The sequence below is a fragment of the Camellia sinensis genome, chromosome 7 (genome assembly GCF_055761805.1).
Source record: "Camellia sinensis isolate YWXY chromosome 7, ASM5576180v1, whole genome shotgun sequence".
NCBI classification, from domain to species: Eukaryota; Viridiplantae; Streptophyta; class Magnoliopsida; order Ericales; family Theaceae; genus Camellia; species Camellia sinensis.
Genome location: NC_138967.1, coordinates 196,282,564 through 196,310,125, shown reverse-complemented (window position 1 = coordinate 196,310,125; position 27,562 = coordinate 196,282,564). Strand labels below are relative to the sequence as shown.

Sequence of the window (27,562 nt, the reverse complement as noted above, 5' to 3'; positions counted from 1 at the left end):
TTGGATTTGGGCTTGGGGGATTGGACCGGCCCAAGGCTTGGGTCCGACCCATTTCTTATTTAGCCCCTTCAGTGAGATTAGATTGATCCTAAGATTAATTTTTGTACTATTTTTCATTCACATCTATGGGTTCACTAGAGGAATTTTCACTCAAAATTTATAAATATACCAATATTTAGTAAATTTTTTTTTTAAAACAGTGAACTTGATAGTCTGCTAGCTGCTTGCTTGTAAATATGCTTCTTGGTAAGTGGAATCTGGGGTTATGTAAGATATATAGTGGCATATTGCATATGAACATTTCATAATAACTGAGCCTTTCAAGTTTGATTTGCATTTATTCTGTTTGGTATTCAATTATATTTTAAGGAATCACTTATGAAATTTAGTTTTGTATATTAGTTGCTTCCTGTTGACCTTTTTTGTTTTGTTTTGTTTAGTATTAGTCTATTGCGTTAGATTCTCATGTTTCGTTGTGGTTGTGTTTGTTTGTAGTCTTCTGAGGACATTTTAGAGCCAAAACTATATGAACTTATTGCTCAATTGAGGGAAATTGGTGGTCCACTGAATGATTGGTTGAGCGATCATTTAACTAGTAGGCTATCGTCGTTATCATCACCTGATGACTTATTTAACTTTTTCAGTGATACACGAGGTGAGTTCATCATCTTCAAGTCCTCTCCTTTCTCCTCCTGATTTCCTTCTTTTATTTTCTTGCTTGTTTTTCATAATTATTTTTACTTATGAGATCTCAATCAGGCATTCTTGGAGGCCCTGATTCAAGTGTTGTGGATGATGACCAGACCATTTTGGATCCCAATAGCAACCTTGGAATATTTCTTCGTCGTTGCTTACTTGCCTTCAATCTTTTGTCATTCGAGGTATTGTGCCTTCTATAGGTTTTAAGTTTTAATAGTTAATCATTCGAAGACCTCCACTATTTTAATTCTTATCTATAGTGGTTTGCTCCATTTGTGACTTTTGATTTAATTTATACTTTTGGATCAAAGTTCCATAATATTAGTGGTACCAAAGCATTATGTCCCAAAATTGAACGTTAATGTGAAGCTCACTAATTGATAATATTACATCAAACAAGATCATTTATTTATTTTTTATCAAGATGTCTGAGTTCGTCTTTTCTCCTCTTTCTATAATAAAGAAGGCTATTATGTACTAGTATTTGTAATTTGGTACTAAAATGATAAAATTAAAATCTTAATGTTTTGCGGCACTACATATAGAGCATGAGAACTTTGTCCACACTAAGTGTTTGTAGGATTGCAACGTTTAAGTCATATAATTGCAAAAAGCTACTCAATGCTTACTTGATACTAGATTTTAATTGTAACTGGCAAAGTTACCATTTTTTCTTTTTTGGGTTTGTTTTTGTGTGTATGGTTTCAGCTTGTTCCCTCTGCACCACAATAATTGTTGAGATGTAGTATACGTGTTTTTACAATTTCTTTTTTTGCAGGCTTGTAAGTGTATTGATGGTCTTTTTGCAATCATAGTTGTTAGGGACCTTAAGATCTTATTAATTTGTTGTAAATTATTAAGAGACTACAAGCTACTAATTAGGGTGCTGATACTAGAAAGGGATTGAAAATTAAAACTTAAGAAGTGAAATGTTTTTTGGTTACTTTTTTATTTACCATAAGAGGTAGTTTAGTATTTAGGGTAATTAGGCTGTGTTTGGATAGATTTTCAAACTATAATTCCACTCCTACATTCCAATGCCATGTTTGGATACATCTTTCAAATTATATTTCCACAACAAAAAGAAAACTTTGCAGAAAATTCTGTGTTAGGTGAGATTTTTTTTTTTGAAATTTGGCTTAACCGGTTGTCCGGCTGGTTAACCGGAATAGGGAAAGTTTTTTTAAATTTTTTTTTTAATTATTATTTTTTGCAATTGGCACTTGTTTTTTTTATTTTATTTATATTTTTAATAAAACAATATTTTCGAAATTTTTTAAAATTTTTGTTGAGCTTTAATAGATTTTTAAGTTGTATGTTTGGTTATGAGTTGTAAGTTTTTGTATTAGATATCATATGTCACATAAAAAATTCTTCACTCAATTCAAAACTCTTTTTAAAACTCTTTTCAAACTCATAACCAAACAAATTTTCTACACTCAAATCATAATTCCAAAACACACAAACTCAAAATACAAGTCTATTCTCAAATCATATTTCCAAAACTCTTCCAAACACTGCCTAGATCTTTCTTTCTATTTATTTTGTGTAAATCATGTTATTATGTTTTTGAGAGGTTAATGGAATAATACACAGTTTTTAGTTCAAATTTTGAAAAATTAACATTTCCTTTTGCTTTCCTTATTACAATGATTATGATTATTGTATTTCAATAGCAAACACATAGACCTGAAACATGAATCTATTAAAATGAGATGTTGATCCACAATGTTAGAATTTCTCATCTTTACCTTCACCTACTCCACTACACACTCCACTTCACCTACCTCCACTTCACCACACACTCCACTTCACCTAACCCACTATCACCTCCACTACACCTACTACCACATTTTCTTCTATATATAGATTGTATAGGAATTGTAATCTATCAATCAATAATATACATCAATTTATTTTTCATGGTATCAGAGCAGGTTTAGCCCCTAGTATTTTTCGCTTCACCGGCGGACGGCAATCTCACCTTAGCCGTCCGCCGGACCTCAACCTATTTCGCTTATTTTCTACACATACCTTCCCATCAGTGGTGCCTTGCCGTGAGCCCGCGTAGTTTCTAACAAATTCCATCTTAGTGTACCAGATGCAACTAGCTTCTTCAAATGGAACAACAACAATTTCTTGAAGTTCGCCGGAAGATTCTTATGCTTTTCCTCTGCACACTTCGTGATCGCGTACTGATCGAGCCATCCTCTGTTGGGACTGCAATTCCAAAGTTCACGCAGCCAAGTTCTTAGTAGCCAAACACTCCCGAACTCTCCTCTGCCACGCTTGCCAGTCTCCGACTCCGTGGACCGCCTCTGGACCCAAGCTCGGGCCTACTGTCTCTGTTTGCGATTACTGTGTTCACACCAATAACAGTGCTGAAGATGAAGATGATGGTGAAAATCAGGTGGTTCCTCTGGCTCTAATGGTTCCGCTGCCGGGAGTTTCGAGTTCTTCGAGCAGTGACGAATCTTCTTGAAGAGCAAGTCTACCCAAATCATCAATTGGGTTTTCTTTTAAAAGATCAGGGCACTGACGCACATCTTCTCTCTCTTCTCTCTCTAATAACACTCTCTCGGGTTTGGGATAAAAAAAAAAAAAAAGAAAAAAAAAAAAAAAAAAAAAAAAAAAAAACAAAACGACAGCTACACATGCACTCCACAGATACACATGCACTCCACCCACTCCCCCTCTCTCTCTCTCTCTCTGGTCCCTTTTTTCTCTCCCCCATACTCCCTTTAATCATGTCCATCCTTTTTCTTAATTTATTCCATTTTCTGCCCCATACACTCAACACACTGCCCCATCCACTCACATGCACGACATCCATTCTCTACTTATTATTTTTTTTATATTCCACCAAAAAAAAAAAAATAAAACAAAAAAAAAAAAAAATAAAATAAAATAAAAAAAAAAATAACAAAAAATAAAATAAAATAAAATAAATACACTAAAATAAACTAAAAAAAAAATTAAAATAATAATAATAATAATAATAATAAATCAAATCAAATCCAATCAAAACACACCGCTGTTTTTTCTTATCACCCATCCACCAATATATATATTTTTTTTTCTCTCTTTTCTTTATCCATTGTTTTCTTTTATTTTATTTTTCTTATTCAACAAAACAACACCACCAAATAACACCAACAACATTCCACAACCTTGTCATTTTATTCATATCAGGGGATCAACCCCGGTCACACTTTTACATCAGCAAAAAAAAAAAAAAAAAAAAAATAAAATAAAATAAAATAAAATAAAATAAAATAAAAAAAAAAAACACAACAACCTCATCCACAGGCGGAATTTTTTCTCCTCTACTCTACTGCAGGTCTCTTCTTTTTGCCTCCGTTCTGGGCAGCCCTTGCCGGTGTTGTCTCCATATTTCCCACTCCACTGGGCATGATCACTACTCCCTGCTCCTCCACTGCAGCATATGGCGGCCCTCCAAATCGGAACATCACGGTGGGCTCGTTCAGTTCTGGAAAGAGCGTGAGCAGGTTCTGGGTAGCTGGACGGGAAGAAGAGGCCATGTTTTTGGGTTGCTAAGTGTTTCAGCGAAATAGCAATTTCAGACTGGTAATGTTCGGAAGGGTTGGTGACAGAATGGCAACAAAGTGTTCCACAGTTTCTCTCTCCGCAGAGGCAGAGTTTTTTCAGCGAAGGGTTGGTTTCAGAGGTTTCAGAATGGTATGCCTCAGCCTCAGCCTTCGTCTTGGTTAAATAGCCGAGGCAGCCACGCGTATCGCGCGCCTCTTGCCGCCCGACAAACTGGCACGCCTTTTCATGGCACATCTTTTGACAAAGTGGACACGCCTTTTGATGGCACGCCTTTTGATGAATTGGGCACGCCTTTTGATGGCACGCCTTTTTTGACAAAATTGGGCACACCTTTTGAGGGTGCAACTTTATAAGGGTCCGACAAGACTCTGTAAACTGTCCCGACATTGATTCCGGTTAGCTCCTTTATGGACAAGACTCTGTAAACTGTCCCGACATTGATTCCGGTTAGCTCCTTTATGGGTCCGACAAGACTCTGTAAACTGTCCCGACATTGATTCCGGTTAGCTCCTTTATGGGTCCGACAAGACTCTGTAAACTGTCCCGACATTGATTCCGGTTAGCTCCTTTATGGGTCCGACATGACCCCATAAACTGTCTTCTACAACGGTCCGACATGACCCCATAAACTGTCTTCTACAACGGTCCGACATGACCCCATAAACTGTCTTCTACATCGGTCTGACACCACCATACAGTGTCCTCTACCACGTTATGACACCCCCATACAGTGTCCTCTACACCGTTATGACACCACCATACAGTGTCCTCTACAACGTTATGACACCACCATTCAGTGTCTTCACCAATGGTCTGTCACGACCATACAGTGTCTCCTATCCTTTTTTATTTTTATGTATTTTCTTGTTTTGTTACTCTCTCCAAACTCAAGTTGGTTAGTTTCTCTCCTCCTTGAGTTTGCGGGGGGCTGTTAGAATTTCTCATCTTTACCTTCACCTACTCCACTACACACTCCACTTCACCTACCTCCACTTCACCACACACTCCACTTCACCTAACCCACTATCACCTCCACTACACCTACTACCACATTTTCTTCTATATATAGATTGTATAGGAATTGTAATCTATCAATCAATAATATACATCAATTTATTTTTCACACAATTTTGAAACTGTGCTGCACAGATGTACATTTCATTTCCCTATAGATTATATTGATTTTAATTTTCCCTCTTTAAATGCAGGGTGTCTGTCATCTTTTGACAAATATAGGAACATATTGTAAAGAAGCCCTCTCAAGTTGTTCTACTTATGAGTCACCTTGCTTGGATGATTCTAGTAATGATCTGCAAGGCTTATTAGAATATGAAAACATGGATTTGGAGAATTTTGTTTATGAGAAAGTTACTGAAGAAATTGAAGAAAGAAAAAGGGCCAGTGAAAGAGTTCCGTTTCATAATCATGCTCCACAAGCACTTCTTCATTTGGTTGAAGGTACAGTTACTGGGCTGCAACTTTCAAACACAAGTGCCGACATTTCAGTGTCAAAATAGCGCCTTTTCCTTTCTTTAATGGAGTGAGTTTTGTCATCAGTGGTATTAAGTGATGATTCATATTATAATTGATTCCGAAGGACAGAACCTGTCCTTTTAAAATCACAATAAAATGTTGGCATTTGTTCATTATTTCCTTTGTTGCAATTCATTGAGGCTGGCCAAGTCATTATGGCCAAACGGTAAACTCATTATTGGATAATGTTTTTCTGATAAGTAAAAGTTTTGGCAGGATAATAGTGAGTGGCTGTGTGCCCCTTCCTGCTGTCACTCTTTAATGACAAATTGCTGGCAATCTTGTATACCTCACTATCTCTCTGCTTGATATGTCTTATGTTGTGCATGTGATCTGTCAGTTTATTGGTTCTCACTCCCTTCACAGTGTGACTCTCTTGAACATTGTTCATTATCTTTGTAGTCCTGGAATTGTGCATTGCTTTGGTCTTCTCTGCTTTATCTTTGTTATTTTGATGCCTGTTGGGCTATTGATGTTCCTGACTGCCATTATATTGGCTTTTAATTTTGCTCCAAGACTCTCATTTCTTGGAAGAGCAAGAGGCAAGATTTTGTTGCTTGATTATGTCCACAAGTAGCAGAGATTGTCTGGCTTTCACTGATTGGCACTGGATTTGCTATTTCTATACTTGCACCTCTTCCTGCAATAAGTAGAGTGCCATCCAGATTGCCAATAACCTGGTATTTCAGAAGCTAGCCATGTTCATTGTGATTGACTGTCACTTTTTTTGTTACATTGTGGTGATTTTTTCATTTTCTTAATTTTGCTCATCACTCCTGGTTGCTTACATCTTCATGAAGTCCTATACACTTTTAACAGCTTTCTCATAGTCTATGATCCACCAATAGTTAGAGAAGGTGAGTGCTAAGGCATATTTGTGAACTATACTTACTGTCTGCACTCTCATAGTCCCATGTTATGTTTTCACCTCATCGTATATATAGCATAATGTTTCTTTCTCAATAATATGAAGAATATTTTTCATGTTTATCGCCTTCACTTAGTGACACTACTAAAAAAGGTGAGGAAGTTAGGTAGTTCCAACTTTGAGTGATTGATAAAAAACAAATATGCTTGCAGATTTCGAGGTTTCTGCTGGTCCAAAACTCAAACATAATGATATACCTACAGAAGTTAGTCCATTTCCAAATGATGCATTGAGAGGTGCTGATCCCCCAGGTGCGGTTTTCTTACGTACAAACTTGCAATTACAAGGATACTTGCTTGAGCAAGCTGATGCTATTGAAAAGTAAGTGATTTATTTAGTTGCCTCATGTGCATTTACCAAGACATCTTAAACTGTATCACAAAAGATTTCTTGTGGCAGGCATGGAAACTCTTTTCCTTTAAATGCCTTTGAATCTATTTTAAAACAGATTCAGAAGCTGGCCCCAGAACTACATCGTGTAAGTCAACTTGTTTATGCAGGTTGATATTGTTGTCATTTGTTTATTTGTTTTGGACTAGAGAACGCATTCACTTAACTATCATTCTGTTTATTTTGTCTGTTTTGCACTACAATGCAGGTTCACTTTTTGCGTTACTTGAATAGCCTTTATCATGATGATTATCCTGCTGCTTTGGAAAATCTTCATCGTTATTTTGATTACAGGTGAATGTTAAACATAAAGCTACTTGTTAAGTCATCTAAAGTTCCAATATCCGAGTTGATGCTGCAATGGCCAATTTGTTGCTTTCACATTGTCATATGTTTGTTCACTAAACCTTGATTGAGATAGCCGACTTTGGCTTTTACTGGAAACTTAGCCCAAATTATGGTTTCTAATCTGTTTTTACTCTTGCAGTTTGTTGCCTCAACTTCACTTGCACAATTATACTCTCTCTCTCTCTCTCTCTCTCTCTTCAGTACTCTTTTTGGCTTTGCAACATATAAAGCTTTCCGATGAAAACACAGGGTGATAGGCAGGCACAATTCAACTAATTATGGAAGAGTGAATAAAGTTATAACCAAACCAAACCAAACGAAGCCTTAAGTCCCATCAAATGGGGTCGGCTACATGAATCCTTCTTCTCCACGCGGCCCTATCAAAGGCCATTTCATTGGTCAAATTAAGTAGATTCATATCTCTATTTATAACGCTAGTCAACGTTAATCTAGGCCTACCTCGTCCCCTAACACTTCCATCTACCGTTACAGCATCGCATCTCTTCATTACTGCCTCTGTTGGTCTCCGTTGAATATGACCAAACCATCTCAAACGATTCTCTCTCAACTTATCTTCTATCGGTGCTACTCCTACCCATTCCCGAATACACTCATTCCTAATCCTGTCCTGTCTAGTCTTACCACACATCCACCTTAGCATCCTCATCTCAGCCACACTCATCTTATCTACATGTTGTTTCTTAGTTGCCCAACACTCCGTCCCATACAACATAGCTGGTCTAATAGCCGTTCTATAAAACTTACCTTTGAGTCTAGAAGGTATTCGTTTATCGCACAATACCCCAGACGCACTTTTCCACTTACACCATCCCGCCTTAATCCTATGGGCCACATCTGCATCAATCTCTCCCGCTGTTGTGATAATTGACCCTAAATAACGAAAATGTTCACTCTTAGGCAGTTCTTGGTTCTCAATCTTCACTTCTCCTCTGCTTTCATTGTTACTGTTACTAAATTTACATTCCATGTACTCTGTCTTAGTTCTGCTTATCCGAAATCCTTTAGATTCAAGAGCTTTTCTCCAGATCTCCAACTTTGTGTTAACTCCTTCTCTAGTCTCATCCACTAACACAATATCGTCTGCAAAAAGCATACACCATGGCACGTCATCCTGAATATTTATCGTCAACTCGTCCATAACTAAAGCAAAAAGATAAGGACTTAAGGTAGATCCTTGGTGTAACCCTACAGTGATAGGAAATTCATTTGTTTCTCCAGCTGGCGATCTAATAGTGGTCACCACCCCTTCATACATGTCCCTAATCACGTCAATGTAGCCTTTTGTCATCCCTTTCTTCTCTAACGCCCACCATATTATATCTCGGGGCACTCTGTCATATGCTTTCTCAAGGTCGATAAACACCATATGAATGTCTCTTTTCTTTTCTTTATACTTTTCTATTACTCTCCTCAAAAGATAGATCGCTTCCATTGTTGACCTACCAGGCATAAACCCAAATTGATTCTCTGACACCTCTGTTATGTCTCGCAATCGACGTTCCATCACCCTCTCCCACACTTTCATTATATGACACATTAGCTTAATTCCTCTATAATTGTTACAATTCTGGACATCACCTTTATTCTTATAGATTGGCACTAAAATACTCTTCCTCCACTCATCTGGCATGTTCCTAGTCAACAAAATTTTACTAAACAACCTAGTCAACCAAGCAACTCCCTTTTTACCCAAACACTTCCAAGCTTCAATAAGGATATCATCAGGTCCTAAAGCCTTATTTGATTTCATCTTCTTAAGTGCAATCTCCACTTCAAAATTTCTAATCCTGCGATAGAATCTATAGTCTTGGTTTATCGTATTACTGATTATTTCTTCCCCTATTGTCGTACTTCCATGTTCCTCATTTAATAGTTTCTCAAAATAATTCTTCCATCTTTCCTTAATCTCATCGTCCTTCACTAATACCTTAGAATCCTCACTCTTGATGCACTTTACTTGATTAAAATCTCTTGTTTTCCTCTCCCGCATCTTAGCAAGTTTGTATACCATCTTCTCTCCCTCCTTACTATCTAGTCTAGTGTATAGGTCATCATAAACTTTCAACTTAATCTCTCTCATTACTTTCTTGACCTCCTTATTAGCCAATCTATAGCTCTTAAGGTTTTCCTCAGTTCTATCTTTCTGCCACTTTTTAAAGCACTCTTTTTTTGCCTTAACTACCGCTTGGACCTCTTCCCTCCACCACCAAGTTTCCCTAGAGCTGGGTCCCGTTCCTTTCGACTCTCCAAGCACTTCCCTTGAGATTCTCCTCATACAATTGGCCATCGAATTCCATATAGTGTTAGCCCCACCTTCTAAGTCCCAAGTACCTTCCTTATCCATTCGATTCTTAAATATTTCTAGTTTATCCCCTTTTAAGTCCCACCATCTCGTCCTACGACGCCCACCATCCTTCCTAGCTTGGTATTGCCCTCTAAAACATAAATCTAGTATCAAAATCCTATGTTGAGAGACCAGACTCTCTCCAGGAATCACCTTACAATCATTGCATTTTAGGCAGTCTACTTTTCTCACTAAGAAATAATCTATTTGGCTCTTAACTAATCCACTCTTAAAGGTTATCAAATGCTCATCCCTCTTCTTATACATAGTATTAGCCACCACCAAGTCAGAAGCCAACGCAAAATCTAAGATTCTCTCTCCAGCCTCATTTCTGTCACAAAAATCGTATCCACCATGCACCCTTTCATAACCTACTTTATCTATGCCCACATGGCCATTAAAATCTCCACCTATAACTAGGTTCTCTCCTACGGGTATCTCCTGTAAGATCTCATCCATTTGCTCCCAAAAATCCCTCTTAGTCTGATCATCTAACCCTACTTGAGGGGCGTAAGCGCTAATAATGTTCACTATATTCCCTCCAATAACTAATTTAACTAGCATAATCCTATCTCCTTTCCTAATCACCGCCACCACACTTTCCACAAGACCCTTGGCAATTATGATTCCTACCCCATTCCTGCGTCTATCCTTACCACTATAATAAAGTTTAAAACCAGTATCCTCAATTTCCCTAGCTTTCTCTCCCGTCCACTTAGTTTCTTGTATGCAAGCTATACTAACTCTCCTCCTAATCATAACATCTACTAATTCCATCGTCCTACCAGTTAAGGTTCCTATGTTCCAAGTGGCTATCCTAAACCTATAGTCTTGGACTAGCTTCTTTACCCGCGCTCGTCCAGAAAAACGCGGAAACCTTTGCCCATTTTTCACCGCACCCAGGCGTCGGTGCGGCGCCCCTTGCTCACTTTTCGAAACACCCGGAGGTAGGCGCAATTCAACTAATTATGGAAGAGTGAATAAAGTTATGACCAAAATAAATCCTTAAAAAGAATAGAAAATGTTGTTTGGTTTGAAGGTATAGAAAGGCTCCTAACCAAACCCAACCGTTTCCTGTGTCCCCACATGAATCATTTTTCACTATTCTACTAATCAAAGGTTATATGCTTACTTAAATTAAATAAATTTATGAGAGTTGAAACAACTCATTGTTTAGGTGCATTTTGGTATGTTCCGATGGAAATATTCACTGTGTTTGGTTTCAATTTTCTGAATTCAATTTTTTAGAAATTGATTTTTTTATTTTTCATATTTTTTTTGTTTTTAGTGAATATTTTTAAAATTTTAAGCGATTTTTTTATATTTTTTTAAATACACGTTACTTAGATGTATCTAAAAAGTAAAATATTTATAAAAATCAATAAATACACAAGAATACGAAAATGTACTGAATTTTCATATTTTTTTTTTGTAATTTTGGTATTTAGTGAATTTTTTAAAGATTTTTCCACAAATATTATACTTTTTAAGTGTATTTATGTTAGGTGTATTTAAAAATTAAAAAAATTACTTAAAATATTAAAAAATTCAGTGAAAACAAAAAAAATACGGAAAACAAAAAATTTTAATTTTCTGAAAAGTGAATCCTAAAAAGTGAAACCAAACCTATTCCACTAAGAGCATCTCCAACCCAATCCTCTCACTAAGAGGATGAAAATAATGTTTTTTATTCAAAAAGTAAATATAGAGTATGTTACTATTCATTCAAACTCCAACCACAAACCTTCAAAACCCTTCATCCTCCCTCATCAAAAAGTAATTTTTGTTCATTAACAAATATTTAATTTTAAAATTTTTGTAAAATATATTTAATATTATATTCATTTTAAAGGTATGATTTCACATTTTTTAATGATATCAATTTTATAAAAATTAAATTTACATATTAAAAGTTATTTGTAATATAATAAAAAATATAGAATGAATAGTGTTTTGGAGGGCATACTCTATTTTTCATCCTCCCTTCATATTTGGAGGATCAACTCATCCTCCTCCCAAATAGAGATGTATTTAGAGGATGGGTTGGAGGAACAAATCCTTCATATTTGAAGTTATGGAGGATGCATTGGAGATGCTCTAAGGTTTCGTTTTGGTTTCCTAGGAAAAGGACTATTTTGGCCATTTTGAAGGAAAAGAAATAAAATTTTGTTCCTTGGGTAAAACCAATGAATGTGGGTAAATTAATGCATTAATGCATCACGTAACCATTTTTGTGATATTTTCAGAGGGATCTTCCTAACTCAATGCTCTTGCACTAATATAGCCGGATTCAGAAAAGAGCTTGTATCCCTTGTGATTAGTATTACCTGAGCTGCATATCCATCCCTGGGAGGAATATTCCCAGAACCTTAAATTTGTAGCCAGCTTTCCATCATAAGCTAATTCTTCATTAGCATGTGTTACACTGCTTGAGCATAACTTGCATAAATCCACTGGGTTCTTAGTCCAAGAAAATCCATTCATGCAAACTTGCAGCTCATGAATTGGATTTGGAACTACCCAATTTATCCCAATGAATCCTTGGCAACTGAAATAACTTCCACCGTAAACCCATTGTCACAGGACAATGCAAACAATCATTGCAAGGCTTATCGATGATGAACCTTTAAAGATACGAAAAAGCTTAAAAGTTGGTTACAGATGAGCTAATATGATATATATTGGCACTAAAGTGCAGGGACTGAAGGATTTGATTTTGTTCCTCCATCATCTGGCGGCAATAGCTTTGGAAGATATGAAATTGCTTTATTGTGTTTGGGAATGATGCATTTTCACTTTGGGCATCCTAGGCAAGCTTTGGAGGTAAGCATCCTGAAGGGTTGCCTCCTATAATCCATCCACTTCTCTTTGCTTTCTTTCTCTCTGTTCTTGTTACCCAATCAAAATTCTCTGAATTCTTTCTATCTAATGTTTGCTGTCTAACTTATGATTGTTGTTTTGCTTGATATTGTTCAGGTTTTAACTGAAGCTGTTCGGGTTTCCCAACAGGTATTTTGTTTCAGGTTATATTTATTGTTTTTTGGAAAATTAAATTTTTTGCTTGTGTGCATGGAAAATTGTTTGAATTGATAACTTTTTCTGTTTGTTTACCATATGAATTATTTGATGAGTTGTCAAATGATAATTTATGGTATTAGAGCTCAAATAAAGGTGAACCATATTGATCCCTAGTTTATTAGAAAAAATTAGACTATTTGCTGGAATGCCAAATGATACTCTTGATGGCAGAGATTGAATGGAAATGAATCATGTGAATCCCTAGCTTATTAAGAACACAAGCATCAGGAAATAACTTAGATTTTGTGGCCAAGCGAAGCCTTGAAGCAATAACTTAAGTTTTTAAGGCTCAATATTCTGTAATTGGTGACTTAAAAATGACAACCCATTACATAAAACATTTTGCATTTCCTCAAATATCCACAGGTGAAATAGATTCCAGGGAATTTTCTTGGCTTACCCCCTTTTTTTGCAATTTTTTTTGTGACTTTACTATGTTGCTTATTTGAGTTTTGCCATGTGTAGTAGCAATAGTTCAAAGATTGCTATTGCCTCTTCTATTTGAATTATGGCAATTTTGCAGTTATATTGCATTTTAGTTTTTTTAAGATGACTGTGTCAAATACCATGTAAGCATGTCAGAAAATGATGCCTTTGGGCGTGTTTTTGTTAATGTTTTTTTAATCTTTTGGATTGTATATGCAATTTGTTTTATATGAAGCAACCACTTGGTTTTGTTCCCTCCCTCTCTGAATGGACTTTTGTGTACTGCAATCCTTTTTAAAAATAATTTTCTTGTTACTTATTTCTTTGCGAACTATTGAAGCCTTATGCTACTTTCTTCTTCTTATATTGCATTTGCAGCACTGTGATGATACCTGCCTTGCGTACACATTAGCAGCTATGTGTAACATGTTGTCTGAAGTAGGTATCTCAGGCACATCTGGAATTCTTGGAACATCATACTCACCTGTGACTCGTGTAGGGACTTCATTGTCCATTCAGCAACAATTGTTTGTGCTATTGAGAAGGTCCCTAAATAGAGCAGAAAGTTTAAAGTTAAAAAGGCTGGTGGCTTCCAATCATATTGCTATGGCTAAATTTGATTTAACGGTAAGAATTTGAATTTCTGTGTTGGATTTTGAGTTTTTTCTTAGGAAACTCCCCTGCTATACTGCATGTGTGGAAGAGTGAAACAAGAACCCCTGGATTTTCAGGAAGAATGACCCTGCACTTTCTATCTCTGGGATTCTGATTATATTTGTATATATGCCCACTCCAGTGCTGTGTCCACAGACCTGGGATGATTGGTCCTCTTCATCATCCTCCAACAAACTAGTGTGATACGTGCATTTAAGGGTTGATATGCCTGTATTGGTCCATGTTAAAATTGATGTATTATTGATTGATGTTTGTTGTTTATTACAAATGGTGAGGGGCTCCTTATATAGGAGATGTAGTGGAGTAGGTGGTAGTAGGTGGTGGTAGGTGTAGTAGGTGGAGTAGGTGATGGTAGGTTTTAACAGCCCCCCGCAAACTCAAGGGGGATAGGAACTAACCAACTTGAGTTTGGAGAGAGTAACAAAACAAGAAAATAATCTGAAAAATAAAAAATGGATAGGAGACACTGTATGGTCGTGTCAGACCGTTGTAGAAGACTGTATGGTTATGGCAGACCGATGTAGAAGACACTGGCTCGTGTTGGACCGATGTAGAAGACAGTTTATGGGGTCATGTCGGACCGTTGTAGCAGACAATGTTGTGACAGTTGTTGTGACAGTTTACGGAGTCTTGCTGGACCCTTATAGAAACTAACCGGAATCAATGTCGGGACAGTTTACAGAGTCTTGTCGGACCCATGAAGGAGCTAACCGGAATCAATGTCGGGACAGTTTACAGAGTCTTGTCGGACCCCTAAAAAGTCGCACCCTCAAAAGGTGTGCCTAATCTTTCAAAAGGCGTGCCATCAAAAGGCGTGCCCAATCCATAAAAAGGCGTGCCATCAAAAGGCGCGCCCATGTTGTCGTCGAGCGCCGAGCGACGCATGATGCGCGTGTCTGCCTTGGCTATTTAACCAAGGTTGAGGCGGAGGCTGTGCAAACCAGTCTGAAACCGCCGAACATTTGCATTCTGAAATACTCTGTAAACACTCTGTAACCAATCCTTCTGTGAAAGTACCAGTAAGAAATCGCTGCTTCGCTGAAACACTCAGCAACTCAAAAACATGGCCTTTTCTTCCCGTCCAGCTACCCAGAACATGGCCTCCTCTTCCCGTGGTCTGCTCACGCTCTTTCCAGACCTGAACGAGTCCACAAGAGAAATAACTGGTGCGGTGGCCCTTGAACCGCAACCAAGCGCCTCTGGTTTTGCGCCGTTGAACTTCCCTATGCGGTCGGTGGAGCAAAAAATGGCAGTGCAAACAGATATTGAGGCCAATCAGTATACTTTGAAGTCATGTGTGGAGACCATGACGGCGGTCACAAACTTGTCGCACCGGCTGCAGAGTAGGACAAATGAGGTGCAGCAGTTAAACGCCCAACTGGCTCTGCTCCAACGCATGTATAAGGATGCGCGAGCAGAGATAAGTGTGCTAAAGGCGGAAAATAAGGAACTGAAGCGGAAAGCCACCGTTATGTTCCGATTTGGAGGTCCGCCATATGCTGTAGTGGAGGAGCAGGGTGGAGTGATCGTGCCCAGTGAAGTGGGAAACACGGAGGCAACACCGTCAAGGGCCGCTCAGGACGGAGGCAAGAAGAAAAGACCGGCGGAATAGGCGAAGAAGTGAGGTCGGTGGGTGGCCGTCGGCAGAAAAGAAAACAAATCTTTGAGTGTTGTGTTTTGGTGTTTTTTTTTTTTTGGTTTGGTTTTTGTTTGTTTGTTTGTTTTTTTTTTTTTGTGTAAAATTGTGATCGGGGTCGATCCCTGAAATGAATAAAATATGGTTTGGTGTGCAAAGTTATTTTTATTTTTTTATTTTTTTTATTTTTTATATTGTGAAAAAGGGAACACAAAAAAGATAAGATAAATAAATAAAAATTCTATTTTGTGGTGAGGGAGTCGGTGAGGGAGGTGCAAAAGGTGATTAAAAGAAATAAATAAAGAAAGAGTGTGATGATGGATATGGGTATAGATGTAATAAAGGAATGAAAAGAAAGAAATAAATAAAGAAAGAAAAGAAGAAAAGAAAATGGGTTTGTGCAAAAGTAGACAGAGTCGGTGCAATATATTATAATAAACATAGATATATATAGATATATATTTAAAATAAAAGAAAGTTGAGTGGGTTGATTAAAAAAAGGATTGTGTGTTTGAAAATGAAAAATAAAGAAAAGAAAAGAAAGGGGATCATGTGGTGAAAGAAAAAGGAGCTGTGGGTTTGAAAAAGTAAAGTGAGAGAGGAATTTCGATGCAAGTTTTCTGACTCTTCTCAAAAACAACACAGCAGTGGCTGTCCCTCGGGGGGTGCACGGGCAGAAAGAAAGCAAGGGTGGAGGCAAAGCCAGCCGGTGGAGGGATTGAGAATCTAAGGGCAGAGCCAGCCGGTGGCCATGTCGAGGTCGCAGCGAGGCATGAGATTGGGGTATATGTAAGAGTCGTCGCGAGTGAGCTGCTTGCGGAGGAGGATGGCGGACATGGCGCGAGCTTGAGAGAGAGGGAATCGGGGTGTGTTTGCTTGCAGAGATTGAAGAGAGACTCGGCTTGAGAGCACTGGTCGTTGGCGGTGGACATGGAAGCTGTATAGGCCTGGATCTGTTGGTTTTGTCTCCAAATCTGGTGGCATGTCTAATGAACTGTACAATACAATTGCCCGCGTAACAGACGGAATTTATGAAGGTATTGCGATTGGAGGAGATGTGTTCCCAGGCTCTACACTTTCTGACCATGTTCTGTGGTTTAACAACATCCCACAGATTAAAATGATTGTTGTGCTTGGAGAACTTGTGAAGAGGCACTCTGAGTTCATTAGCTACCCAATCTACCTCTGGACAGAGAAGACCACAGAGAAAGAAATTAGTGACGATGAAGATGAGGAAACAAAGAAAGAAGAGTTTCTGGTATGTGTTGAAAATTCTAGCGGACTAGGTTGAGGTCCGGCGGGCGGCTAAGGTGAGATTGCCGCCCGCCGGGGAAGCGAAAATACTAGGTTCTAAACCTGCTCTGATACCATGTTAAAATTGATGTATTATTGATTGATGTATGTTGTTTATTACAAATGGTGAGGGGCTCCTTATATAGGAGATGTAGTGGAGTAGGTGGTAGTAGGTGTAGTAGGTGGAGTAGGTGATGGTAGGTTTTAACAGTCCATTTAAACATATTGCAGCAAATCCTATGTTTTGTAGTTTAATTCTTTATTATTTTGGGCACACAAATTCTTGGATCATAACTGTGATGCATTTGTGGGAGTTTTTTTGTGGGTTAATGTTCATGGATGGGGCTACCCCAAGCAAGCTTTTTACATGCTTAAGAATGTGGTTGATAGGGGTAATGTAAATTTTGATTTTATGTAATGTTTATGAGTTAAATAGTGGACAAGTTCAAGCAAGAGATTTTATGAATGTTTCATCATTTGCAGCATGTTCAAAGACCTTTGCTCTCTTTTGGTCCCAAAGCCTCTATGAAGCTTAGAACATACCCAGCTAATGTTTGCAAGGTAATATCGAACGATAGATCGCTAGCCTTTACTTTACCCTTTGCACAATTTTATATATAATTTTGATATGTTTAGTGTTTTATTGTTAACACCTTATTTGCTTTCTATGTTTGTTGCAGGAACTGAGGCTTAGTTCTCATTTGATTAGTGACTTTAGCACTGAAAATTCTTCACTAATAACTGATGGTGCTTTTAGTACTGCATGGCTGAAGAATTTTCAGAAGCCAATGGGTTCCTTGGTTTTCTCCCAAGAGAATGGATCTGGAAGCAAGTATGATGCTTTTCATTTCTGTGCACAGCCAAATTCTATTCCTGGGTCAGTACTGCAATTATTAGGTTCTTCATACTTAGTTCGAGCAATTGCATGGGAGATATACGGCAGGTGATCTTTGATAATGGCCCCTCTTCTCTCTGTGATTCTTGTTTTATGTTAACTTGGCTTAAACTTTTTTTTCATCTTGCTATGCAACTTCTTTATTAATGTAGTTAAATACATGCTGAATTCATACAAGAGGTTTAGTTTATCTTATGCTGAAGGTACTTGGACCATATTAATGAGATGACATGTGATGAAAACTTCTTTAGTTTGTCTTATGCTGAAGATACTTGGTCCATGTTACTTGATAAGATGTGGTGAAAACATGTTTGATGGCCCTAAAAATAAAAAAAAATCTGGTTTATTTTAAATATATTGGCCATGGGTTCTGTGGCTTGCAGTTCATTTATGAAATGTCACCTGGTTTTCTCCTTCAATTTATTGGTCCCACCTTGACAGTGTAAAACCTGAGCCTGTCATTTACTTTTCCTTTCCCCCCCACTTTTACATGCTGTGGTAATCTAACTCTTGTTGAAATTAACTTCCTGGACGAGTGAAGATTTACATCTTGCAAAACATCTTTATGTTTATGTCTTTCCATTGGTTACATAGCTGTTGCGATAAGCTGGATTCTTGTAGTTTCGGCTCTAGTCATAGTTGCATGATATTCTTATACTGCCTGCTAAGTGCCAAGTTTTGTTTGTCTTGTTTAAATTGTCTTTTTCTTCTCTTGCCCTTTCTTTAGTGCCCCTCTTGGTAGAATAAATGCACTGGTTTATGCAACTTGCTTCGCTGACTCATCAAGGTAATTATGAGCTGAAATGTCACAAGTTGTTTTATATCCTAATGCTTAACTCTTATATGCCTTTTCTGTATTGTACCATTCGTGCTTGTGTGAACTAAAGCTTTGACCTTCTTATATGACCTTCACAGTTCAGCTGACACTGCATTAGCATATGCCAAGCTTGTCCAACATCTAGCAGCTTTTAAAGGGTACAAAGGTCAGTTAAATGCTTCGAACTAGTGTAGCATCTTTGCTGTTGGATGATTGTTATTCTGTCAAGTGCATCTATCCCCTTCAATTTATATGGAAGTCTTGAAATTCAGAATTAGTTGATCAACTAAATCATCCTCAGTGCACCTCATCAAGAAATCAGAATTGTCTACAATGTTTCTCTAGCTATTGGTTGGTCTCTAGTAATTAGATTTTCATATTTTGTTATTCCAATGCAACCATCATCATGCCGTTGCACCTTGTATATTTTAAATGGGTAAAATTTTGATATGTCTCATAATCTATAGTTTTAGTAGATAAAGTCCCACAAATTTATTTTTTTTCAACCCACCAAGTCCCTTGCATCACCACTTGACCGAAATGCCTTTATGTTATTAAAACATGAGGATGTGCATAAACAACCTGGAGGTAATTATCATTCTAGATTCAAAACTTTAATATTATATAACTTTCATTTTATGGATCTGCTTTTCATAATTTTTATTTTATTTTTTATTTTTGAGGAGATCTATCAAACAAGATCTATGTCCATCCAATATGAATTTTTGAAGGGGAAAAAAGACTGGGAAATTTCACTGCAGAAAACTGAAAATTTTCGTAGTTGTTAACTGAGAAAAATTTCTATTATCTGAGAAATTTCTCACTTGCAGCATTTTGCAGTTTCTAAAAAAACTGAGAAATTTCGCAGTGAGAATTTTCTCAGTTTTCCAGTAAATTTCAGTTTATGTACAAAACTGTAAAATTTCACAGTTTCTACACAGTAAATTTCTGAGTGTACAGGACTCGTATAATGTCTCTATCTAGGTGCCTTGCTCTCATCGAAGGAGCCCAATTGGGAGTGTTTGGGTATATATGACAGAGCGTAATGTCCATTCTAAAAAAAACAGAGCATAATGACTATTTTTATAATAAAAAATCCCATCATGTCGACCATTCTATTTTGTCGATCACAATGATCACATTCATGTGGATGGTCAACCATACTGTGGTCTGGTCATCTGTATTCTCTGGACTTTCACCATGTTCGACATCCATTAGGGTCGTTGACAATACTGTGGGATGGACTTTTCCTACTCTCTAGATTGGGTTATGGTCGACCACACTGTCAAAACTTAGGCTTTCCATGTTATTATAAAATGTTCTATATTTTAGTCTCTCTCTCTCTCTCACACACACACACACACACACAAACGTATTCAGTTTTTTTATTTTTTATGATGATGTGATAAGATATTATTGTATCTGCAGATGCTTTTGCTGCTCTTAAAATTGCGGAAGAGAAGTTTTTATCCGTCTCAAAGTCTCGAATCTTGCTACTAAGACTGCAGTTGCTCCATGAGCATGCTTTACATCGGTATGATTATTAATTGCGACCTAAGATCTCTCTTCAAACACTACACAAAATCATGTCATCTGCCTTGTAATTCTTGAGGGTTTTTGGTATGATGCTGAGTGACTTGCAGGGGACATTTGAAACTAGCTCAACAACTATGTGACGAGCTTGGAGTTTTGGCATCTTCAGTAACTGGCGTGGACATGGAGCTGAAGAAAGAAGCAAGCTTTCGCCATGCCCGGACATTGCTTGCTGCAAACCAGTTTAGCCAGGTCTAATATTTTGGGCTTACCAAATTTCTTAGCATTTGGTTTGTTTTTTGCATTTTCATGAAGAGTGAAGAAGTAAATGTATGATGGTCTATTGGTTGTTCAATGTCTTCTTCTACCTATCTGTGTCTTTATTTAGTTTTTGTTTGTGGTGTTTACAATGGAGAAGAGGGTACATATACACACACAAATTACTTTAAGGGTTTGTTAAGTTGGGACATCTTGCTACACTATCCATTCGGGTATATTGTGAGATGCTGTAAAGAAAAAAGTTAAATGTTTATCAAATGGTTGAAAAAGTGAGAATGTAAAATGGAGAAATTAGGGTTGAAAGTTAGAAGGAAGAAGAAGAAGAGAGAACTTTTGTATATATTGAAAACCAATTTATTCCTCAACTTTACATCACTCAAATATATATAAAAAACCTAAAGTAGCAATATGACCATCGTACCCTCAACTTAAGTAAATATTAACAAGAGAACAAAAATAACTAAAAGAACTATTCTAACACTCCCCCTCAAGCTGGAGCATAGAGATCGAACATGCCCAGCTTGGCAGACAAACGGAGAATTGAAGGCCGAGCCAAAGGTTTGGTGAGAATATCACCCAATTGATCCTCAGAACGAACATATAGAGTCACCAGTTGCTTGCGGAGTAAGAGATCACGAATAAAATGGCAATCAATTTCGATATGTTTGGTGCGTTCATGAAACACAGGGTTATTGGCAATGAAGATAGCAGCCTGATTGTCACAAAACATGCGCATAGGAGTGGAAACAGAAAAGCCAAAATCTTGGAGAAGAGACTGAACCCAGAGCATCTCGGAAGCAGTATGAGCCATGGCGCGATATTCAGCCTCGGCACTAGAACGAGCAACGACGGTCTGTTTCTTGCTACGCCAAGTGACAAGATTACCACCAACAAAAGTACAATAGCCTGAGGTGGAACGGCGGTCAGTCGTATTACCAGCCCAATCAGCATCACTGAAGCCAGCGACAGACAAGGAGGAAGATGGGCGATAGAGCAAACCCCGACCTGGAGCACGCTTTAAGTATTGCAAGATATGACATACAGCCACAAAATGGGGTTGGCGGGGAGCATGCATAAACTGACTGACCACACTCACAGCATAGGTAATATCGGGACGAGTGACAGTGAGATATATTAACTTGCCAACCAACCGACGATAACGACCAATATCAGGAAAGAAGTCGCCAGTGTCACCGGCAAGCTTGACACTAGAATCCATGGGAGTATCACTGGGGCGAGTGCCTAAGAGACCAGTCTCAGTAAGAAGATCAAGAACATACTTCCGTTGAGAAAGAAACAAGCCTTGAGAAGAACGGGCAACTTCAATCCCAAGAAAATACCGAAGATGGCCCAAGTCTTTGGTGTGAAATTGTTGTCCCAAATACTGCTTCAAAGCAACAATACCATTGGAGTCACTCCCTGAAATGATGATGTCATCCACATAGACAATAAGAACAATACTCCCAGTAGACGAGTGGCGAACAAAAACAGAGTGATCAAAAGTGGAACGGTGAAAGCCATAGGCAAGCACAACAGTACTGAAGCGATCAAACCAGGCACGGGGGGACTGCTTAAGACCATACAAGGCCATCCTCAATCGACAAACAAGATACTCTTGGCCGGGAACAACATAGCCAGGGGGCTGATCCATATAGACCTCCTCGTGGAGATCACCATGGAGAAAAGCATTCTTGATATCCAGTTGATATAAAGGCCAAGACTGATTAACTGCAACAGAGAGAAGAATCCGAACAGAGTTAAGACGGGCCACAGGAGAAAAGGTCTCCAAGTAATCAACACCATAGGTTTGGGTGTAGCCTTTAGCTACCAGGCGAGCCTTAAGTCGCTCAACAGTTCCATCAGGAAGATACTTAACAGTATAAATCCAACGACAACCCACAATAGATTTGCCAGATGGCAGAGGGGTAAGGTCCCAGGTCTGATTTTGATGAAGAGCATGCATTTCCTCATCCATGGCAAACTTCCAACTAGAGATGGACATAGCCTCAAGATAGGTGCGAGGAATGGAAATACTCGACAAGCTACAAGCAAAATAGTGAAGACCAGGAGAGAGGCGATCATAAGAAACGAAATGAGCAATAGGATGTTGAGTGCAAGCGCGTTTACCTTTGCGGAGGGCAATAGGAAGGTCATCAGATGGTAGAGCAGCAGGTGGAACAAGGGCCTCAGACGAAGGAGATGAACTGGTCGGGCCATAAGACACAATGCGACGAGCTTGAGACCGTTGATAAACCTGCAAAGGAGGGGTAGAAGTGAGAGGAGAGGGAGAGGATAGAGGAGTGGATGTGGAAGGAGCATAAGAGGGAAGAGTAGGAGCGAGAGAGGCTGGCTCTCTCTCACGAGAAGAGAGAAGATCAGTAGATAACTGTTGCCCAGAGGAAGAAAAAAACGGAGTAGACTCAAAAAACGTTACATCAGCACTGACAAAGTAGCGACGAGACTTAAGATGATAACACCGGTACCCTTTTTGAGTGCGAGAATAACCTAAGAACACACACTTGCGTGCACGAGGAGATAACTTATCCAACCCAGGGTCAAGAACATGGACAAAGGCCACACACCCGAAAATGCGAGGAGGCAAGGGAAAAAGAGATGTGGTGGGATATAGCAGAGAATAAGGAGATGCGTGTACAACACTAGAGGGCATGCGATTGATAAGCAAACAAGCAGTGAGAACGGCATCGCCCCAAAACTGTTTGGGGACATGCATATTAAACATCAGGGTGCGAGCAACATCTAGCAAATGGCGGTGTTTCCGTTCTGCAACACCATTTTGTGGGGATGTATGAGGACAACTAGTTTGATGAATAATACAATGAGCATCACAAAAGGTAGTTACAATAGATTGCACATATTCTAAGGCATTATCAGACCGAAATATCTTAATACGTTTGCCAAATTGAGTAAAGATTTCATTATAAAACTTAGAGATGATGGAAGGCAAATCAGATCTTTGTTTCATTAAAAACAACCAAGTCATCCGAGAGTAATCATCCACAAAAATAACAAAATAAAAGAACCCATTAATAGTAGGAGTTCTAGAAGGATCCCAAATATCTGTATGGACAAGAGCAAAAGACTCAGACACACGACTAACACTACGACGAGGAAAAGAACTACGATGATGCTTCCCAAATTGACAGGCTTCACACTAAATCTGAGAAACATGACTCAAACCCGGAACAGCTAACTTGAGCTTGGCCAAGGAGGGATGACCCAAGCGAAAATGCCACTGAAGAGGAGATACACTAGCACTCAACACAGCAGATGGAGGAGGAGACGTCTCAGCGTCCAAAAAGTATAAGCCATCCTTCTCATGCCCCGAACCAATCATCCTCTTGGTCTGGAGGTCCTGCAAAACACATGAAGTAGGAGAAAAGGTTATTGAACAATGGAGAGCTTGAGTCAATTGGCTAACAGAAAGCAAATTAAATGGAAATTTAGGAACATAAAGACCAGAAGGTAAGGACATGGATGGAGTGGGATGAAGAGGACCTTGACCACAGACAGGCCGAGAAGATCCATCAGCAAGTATAATGGTATGATCAACAGGTCTAAGAGTATCAAAAAGAGAGAAATTACCAGAGACATGAGAACTAGCACCAGAGTCTAGGAGCCAAGGCTGAGAGGACTTAGCCACACATGCAATATTACCTGAACTAGCCATGGTAGCAGTAGAGGAAGAAGGTAGACTAGGCCGGAGAGACTGGACAAGGGCAGTAAGCTCACTAATTTGAGTAGTGAGTGTCTCATGCGAAGTAACAGGAGAAGCATTCGAGCCAATGGACAACAAGGAAGACTGTGAGGAGGGGACATCCATAACCTGATGGACATGATCAGGTCTGCCATGCTTTTGCCAACACCAAGGTTCAGTATGACCTTGGGAACCACAATGAGTACACTTGCGATCGCCACGTGTACGAGAACCAGGTTCACTACTACTTCCACCACGGAAACCACCACGTGAGCCACCACTACGAGAACCACCTCCACGAGAGCCCCGGAAACCAGAAGAAGAGCTCCGGGAACCAAAAGAACTATGAAAACCCCCGCGAGTAGACCCATGATCACTACTACTAGAAACCAATGCAGAAGATGATAAAGAAGACCCAACAGTGGATTGTGCTTGTCCCAATGAAGAGCATAACAGCCTAGAATAGGCATTGGCAGCTGAAGGTAGAGTGTCACTGGCAAGAATCTGATCTTTGAACCCTCGCAACTCAGGATCTAAGCCAGAAAGTAAAGAAGCCATCATAAACTCCTCCCAATGTTGTTTCTGGGTGGTCACATCAGTTGTGAAAGGTCGATGCTGCAGTAACTGATCCCACAAAGTCTTGAGACTACTATAATAATCAGGGAGAGACCGGCCAGATTGACGTATAGCAAAAATCTGTTCATATAACTCGTAGACCCGAGAGACATTACTTTGAGTTGAAAAAGACTCAGCAAGGGAGTCCCAAATGGCCTTAGAGGTATCACAAAATTCCACGGTAGTAGCAACCTGTGGTTCCAGATTATGCCAAATCCAACCCATCACACAAGAATCCTCACAACACCAATCATCATAATCCTTATTGTAGAAATTTAATGTATAAAGAGAAAAAGAGAATTGTATTATTGATTGATGTTTTTAATTGTTTGAATTATTGAATGCTACAATGATTCCTATATATAGAAGAGTAGGTGGTAGTAGGTGGTAGATGGAGTAGGTAAAGTGGAGGTGGTAGGTGGAGTAGGTGAAGTGGAGGTGGTAGTGGTGTAGTGGGTTTAGTGGAGTAGGTGAGGTGGTAGTGGTGTAGTGGGTTAGGTTTAGTGGAGTAGGTGAGGTGGTAGTGGTGTAGTGGGTTAGGTTTAGTGGGTGAAGTAGGTGATAGGTTTTAACAGCCCCCCGCAAACTCAAGGGGGATTGGAACTGTAAGAAATAATGTATAGAGAAAGAGAGAGAATAAATTGTATGTATTATTATTGATTGATATTTTTATTTTTATTACAATGATTCATGATTCCTATATATAGAAGAGGGTGAGTGTGTAGTAGGTAAGGAGTAGGTGAAGTGGAGGTGGTAGTGGTGTAGTGGGTTAGGTTTAGTGGAGTAGGTGAGGTGGTAGTGGTGTAGTGGGTTAGGTTTAGTGGAGTAGGTGAGGTGGTAGTGGTGTAGTGGGTTAGGTTTAGTGGAGTAGGTTTAAGTGGGTGAAGTAGGTGGAGAGTAGGTGGATTTTAACAGCCCCCCGCAAACTCAAGGGGGATAAGAACTAACCAACTTGAGTTTGGAGAGAGTAACAAAACAAGAAAATACATAAAAATAAAAGAGAATAGGTGACACTGTATGGTCGTGTCAGACCATTGGTGAAGACACTGTATGGTGGTGTCATAACGTTGTAGAGGACACTGTATGGGGGTGTCATAACGTGGTAGAGGACACTGTATGGTGGTGTCAGACCGATGTAGAAGACAGTTTATGGGGTCATGTCGGACCGTTGTAGAAGACAGTTTATGGGGTCATGTCGGACCGTTGTAGCAGACAATGTGGTGACAGTTGTTGTGACAGTTTACGGAGTCTTGCTGGACCCTTGTAGAAACTAACCGGAATCTATGTCGGGACAGTTTACAGAGTCTTGTCGGACCCTTGTAGAAACTAACCGGAATCTATGTCGGGACAGTTTACAGAGTCTTGTCGGACCCATAAAGGAGCTAACCGGAATCAATGTCGGGACAGTTTACAGAGTCTTGTCGGACCCTTGTAGAAACTAACCGGAATCAATGTCGGGACAGTTTACAGAGTCTTGTCGGACCCCTAAAAAGTCGCACCCTCAAAAGGTGTGCCCAATCTTTCAAAAGGCGTGCCATCAAAAGGCGTGCCCAATCCATAAAAAGGCGTGCCATCAAAAGGCGTGCCCAATTCATCAAAAGGTGTGCCGGACATGATGGCGAGGCACGTGAGTGCCTTGGTTGGCGCGCCCGTTTGTCGTCTGTCGGCAAGTGGCGCGCGAGGCGCGGATCGGCCCTGGCTATTTAAACCAAGGTTGAGGCAGAGGCTGAGGCAGACAAAAAACTTCTGAAAATCCTCTGAAAAAACTCTTCGTTGTGCTGAGAGAGAGAGTCTGTAACACTCTGTTGCGAGAGATATTCTGTAACACTCTGTTGCCCAGAAAATGGCCTCGTCTTCCCGGAGTCTGCTCACTCTCTTTCCAGACCTCAACGAGTCAACAAGAGAGAAAACTGGTGCGGTGGCACTGGAACCTCAACCAAGCGCCCCGGAGTTTGCTCCGTTGAACTTTCCGATGCGGTCGGTGGAGTAAAAAATGGCAGTGCAAACGGATGTGGAGGCTAATCAGTATACTTTGAAGGCATGTGTGGAGTCCATGACGGCGGTCACAAACTTGTCGCACCGGCTGCAGAGTAGGACAAATGAGGTGCAGCAATTAAACTCCCAGCTGGCTCTGCTCCAACGCATGTATAAGGATGCGCGAGCAGAGATAAGTGTGCTAAAGGCGGAAAACAAGGAGCTGAAGCGGAAGGCCAGTTTTATGTTCCGATTTGGAGGGCCGCCATATGCTGCAGTGGAGGAGCAGGGAGTAGTGATCATGCCCAGTGGAGTGGGAAACACGGAGGCAACACCGGCAAGGGCCGTCCAGGACGGAGGCAAGAAGAAGAGACCGGCGGAATAGGCGAGAAGAAAAATCCCACTGTTCCGATTTGTGTTGGTTGTGTTTTGTTTTGTTTTGTGTTTTTTTATTTTTATTTTTTTTATTTTTTTTTTATTTTTATGGTGTAAAATGCTGATCGGGGTTGATCCCCGGCATGAAGAAATGACAAGTTTGTAAAATGTTTTTTTTTTTTTTTTTTTTTTTGTTTTTTTTTTTTTGGGAGTGTTTTGTTGAAAAAATAAAAATAAAATGAAAGAAAACAAGGGAGAAAGAAAATAGATAAAAAATATTTATAGATGGATTATATGAAAAACATCAGTGCGATTGTTTCAAAATAAAGTGGGGTATTTAAAAAAGAGGAAAAGTGACTTGGAAAAAATAAATAAAAATAAGTGATTTTTGAAATCAAATGGAGGAAAGAGAGGGACA

General features: G+C 39.2%; 1 protein-coding gene across 1 annotated transcript in view; it reads left to right on the top strand.

Moving 5' to 3' along the window:
• Positions 1 to 27,562, top strand: part of LOC114263384 (anaphase-promoting complex subunit) — a 55,532-nt gene that overhangs the window by 20,084 nt on the left and 7,886 nt on the right. The window contains exons 2-16 of the mRNA XM_082880324.1: positions 496 to 655; positions 760 to 881; positions 5,478 to 5,727; positions 6,883 to 7,051; positions 7,130 to 7,208; positions 7,329 to 7,414; positions 12,527 to 12,656; positions 12,810 to 12,842; positions 13,716 to 13,964; positions 17,425 to 17,502; positions 17,622 to 17,884; positions 18,564 to 18,623; positions 18,752 to 18,819; positions 20,082 to 20,187; positions 20,297 to 20,438. Of these exons, the coding sequence (XP_082736450.1) occupies positions 496 to 655; positions 760 to 881; positions 5,478 to 5,727; positions 6,883 to 7,051; positions 7,130 to 7,208; positions 7,329 to 7,414; positions 12,527 to 12,656; positions 12,810 to 12,842; positions 13,716 to 13,964; positions 17,425 to 17,502; positions 17,622 to 17,884; positions 18,564 to 18,623; positions 18,752 to 18,819; positions 20,082 to 20,187; positions 20,297 to 20,438 (1,995 nt within the window). The remainder of the gene's footprint in view (positions 1 to 495; positions 656 to 759; positions 882 to 5,477; positions 5,728 to 6,882; positions 7,052 to 7,129; positions 7,209 to 7,328; positions 7,415 to 12,526; positions 12,657 to 12,809; positions 12,843 to 13,715; positions 13,965 to 17,424; positions 17,503 to 17,621; positions 17,885 to 18,563; positions 18,624 to 18,751; positions 18,820 to 20,081; positions 20,188 to 20,296; positions 20,439 to 27,562) is intronic.